Source organism: Pyrus communis, chromosome 6 (assembly GCF_963583255.1).
Source record: "Pyrus communis chromosome 6, drPyrComm1.1, whole genome shotgun sequence".
In the NCBI taxonomy this organism is placed as follows: domain Eukaryota; kingdom Viridiplantae; phylum Streptophyta; class Magnoliopsida; order Rosales; family Rosaceae; genus Pyrus; species Pyrus communis.
Window position 1 is genome coordinate 27,493,725 of NC_084808.1, and position 3,119 is coordinate 27,496,843.

The 3,119-nt window shown below is 40.4% G+C and overlaps 1 protein-coding gene across 1 annotated transcript; it reads left to right on the forward strand.

The window, feature by feature from the left end:
- The first annotated feature begins 335 nt into the window (after positions 1-335).
- Positions 336-2,690, forward strand: LOC137736811 (ethylene-responsive transcription factor ERF119-like). The gene is made up of 4 exons (XM_068476083.1): positions 336-473; positions 622-687; positions 816-1,062; positions 1,186-2,690. Exon 4 carries the CDS (start codon positions 1,378-1,380, stop codon positions 2,305-2,307), a length of 930 nt encoding a protein of 309 aa, XP_068332184.1. The 5' UTR covers positions 336-473; positions 622-687; positions 816-1,062; positions 1,186-1,377; the 3' UTR covers positions 2,308-2,690.
- The last annotated feature ends 429 nt before the right edge of the window (positions 2,691-3,119 follow it).

Genomic DNA, 3,119 nt, shown 5'->3' on the forward strand with positions numbered 1-3,119 from the left:
CATGCATCATGTATGGTGATGGGTCCTCAACCACAACATTTTTTAATTAAATGGTATTTATTAATGGATATGGATCGGTCATAATTCATACCATCACATCATCCGGATCATTGAAATTTAATCTAACGATTACAAACAGTAATTTACTTTAAAACTTATAACAATTTTAATCGTTGAATTAAATTTCAATAATCCGAATGATGTGATTTGGTGGATTATGATCACTGGGCCTGGAGAGGATACATGTCCTTTATTAATTTCCAAAATTGGTTTTTTTTTTTCTTTCACATATTATAAATTTATTTTCCCACGCTCGCCATCTCTGTTTTTAAATGAATTTTTTAACCGCAGAGAGAAAAAGCAGCATGGCGAGAGTGTGAGAGAGAAGCATAGAGAAAAAGCCAACACTGAATCTCAAAGGCAGGCAGAGAGACGTGGAATAGAATATTGAGGAGCGAGAAAGCAACACAAAGGTCTCTTCAAATTGTTGAATATTTTATTTAATTTTTGTTTCTGGGATTTTTCGATAATTTAATTTTATAGAGATTTGGGTTTTAAATCTTTAATTGAAGGTCATTTTTTATGTTTTAATTTTAATTTTAATTTTTTGTGTTTCTGTAGAAATCGAAGAAAACAATTTGACCACCACCTCTGATCCCTGTCTCGTTAAATCGTGGCCATAGATTCGTAATCCTCTCTAACTTTTTTGATCACCAAAGCTCCTATATATATCTTTAGGGGTTTTGCAGCGACTCTATCTTGCTATCACTCTACCCCTTAATAGTCTTCCTTTTCTGCGTTTGCTCTCTCTCCAGCATTTCACAGATATTTTTACAGAGGGTTTTGGATTCGGGTTTTCTCTGAGGAACGGAGGAGAGTGAAGGAGGCTGTGTGGAGAGTTTTTATGTCGGCTAGCTTTGATTTGGTGGTGATTGGGGCTCCGTCGAAGCTCTGGATTTTAACTGCTGCTTGCTCTGCCGTCTGCTTTATGCTTCTCTGCTTTTTCCGGCAGAGATTCAACCCGGTGATTCGACCTGTTTCGATGAGTTTGAGACCAAAAAGGTATGTGGGTTTTGGTTAGTCTCTCTAAATCTTTGTTAAAGCCTTGTGGGTTTTTCGGTTCTGGGTTGATTTTTTATTTTGTATTTTTCAAAATCTTACTAGTTCTTGTTTCGTAATTTGCAGGACTTGTTCTGGATCGCAATATTTTGGGGCTTTTCATATAAAACGATTTTCTTCCCTCTTCTTATTCCTGAGAGGGGATCTAACTTGATACCACTCACATCTCAAAATCAAATCTCAATTTTTTTTTTTTTTTTTGGGTATTTTTGAGGGGTTTAGAAGATTTTAGCCATTTTCTGAAACTAATTTTTGAAAATGGCTGTGCCTCGGAAACAGCCGCTGAATCAGCGAGACAGAATGAAAAAGTCCAATCCTGCTCACCGGTCCAAGATTATGAGGAAAGTTCGCATTATCTGTTACGATCCCGACGCCACTGATGACTCATCTTCAAGCGAGGACGAAGGAGGAAGAGAGAGAAGATTTGCCAAAAACCCAAAACGCTTCGTTCGCGAAGTTACTTTCTGCCCATCCGCGCACCCGAAGCCAGGCACCGCCGAGCCAGAGAGCTCAAGTCAAGACAGCAATGGAGTCAGAACCCCAAAACCCAGCAAGAAGGCGCTTTTCGCCAAGTCCCATCGGCAGTCCTCTTCTCCTTACAGAGGCGTGAGGCAGCGCAAATGGGGGAAATGGGCTGCTGAGATTCGTGATCCTTTCAAAGGGGTTCGTCTCTGGCTTGGTACTTTCAATACCGCGGAGGACGCCTCAAAGGCCTATGAGGCCAAGCGGCTCGAATTTGAAGAAATGTTGGCAGCTGCTACCTCAGCTTCAGCTGTCGTTTCCAACAAGAATTCCTACAACAACGTCGAACCTGTTTCATCTGAGGATTCCGACTCTGTCGTTTCTCAGAGGTCTCCTTCTTGTGTGCTTGATTTGGAGAAGGAGACTGCCGATGAGTCGACAAATATTGAAGAGCTGCAAATACCCGATTTGGGTTTTCTTGATGAGACATTGGGCCCTCTTCATTTTGATCAAGAGCTAAACTTGGGACCGGAGCTCGATTCGCTTTACCTGGAGGATTTTGGGCAGTTCTTCGACAATTACAGCAGCATTGAGGATATACAGATTCCCGGGTTCGAAAGCGATGAGCCGAGCAGTCTACCCGACTGTGACTTTGAGGATCTTGGCAAGGATGACATTGCTTGCTGGTTGGATGAACCCCTCAAGCCCAATAAATTTTGCAGCTAGGAGAGTTATCTTAAGTTAAATCTCTGTTTATGGTTTTGCAGCGATTAGGCGTAATATCATAAATCTCTGTTTATGGTTTTGCAGCAATTAGGCGTAATATCATGAACTCTCAAGTAACACATAGGAGTTCTCGAGTGAGAGTGGTAATTATGTGAGTTCAATTACTTTCTTTGTTTAAAGAGAGATTAAGACGGTGATTAGCGGCATAAGCGCTGTAGTGTTAAGTGTGAGTCCTTGGGTTTTCTTGTGCTATCAGAGCCGTCCAAAGGGTTCTCTCGATCTGATTTGTTGTCGCAGAAGGGTTTAACGTTATCATCTCTGTGTCATCTCCGTGATGTAGTGATGTACTATGAAGTTTCTGCAATGAATTTTACTTTACCGAATCTCTCCTTATTTAGTCTAATTACTTTACCTAATTTCCGCAAAGAATTTAAAATGCTTAGTGGATTTGTGAAGTTTCATTTGTATTTTCATTTATGGTTTCTGCTTGGAGTTGTTCATGGAGCTTTATGAGTGGATTGCTATACTTTAAAGGAGCACAAAGCCCGTGCCTCTCTTTGTTCTCAGGTCTTTTCAGTAGTTATGACCAGTTATTTGATATCAAGGTAGGTGGTGACCCTTATTTTACGTAGGTACTACTTTACCTCCCTTTAATGAAGACCAAGGTGACGGTGTCCCAAATCTAACACGCATTATCAATGTGCGTTTTAATTTTTCGAATGGAATGGCATTGGATAATTGGTTTTCACCATCCTGAAATGTTACCATTGAGTGGGATAATTGATCGGAACGTTTCATATCAAGGAATGTTA

Coding starts and splice junctions, on each gene's coding strand:
- LOC137736811 (XM_068476083.1), top strand. CDS start 1,378: ATGGCTGTGCCTCGGAAACAGCCGCTGAATCAGCGAGACAGAATGAAA.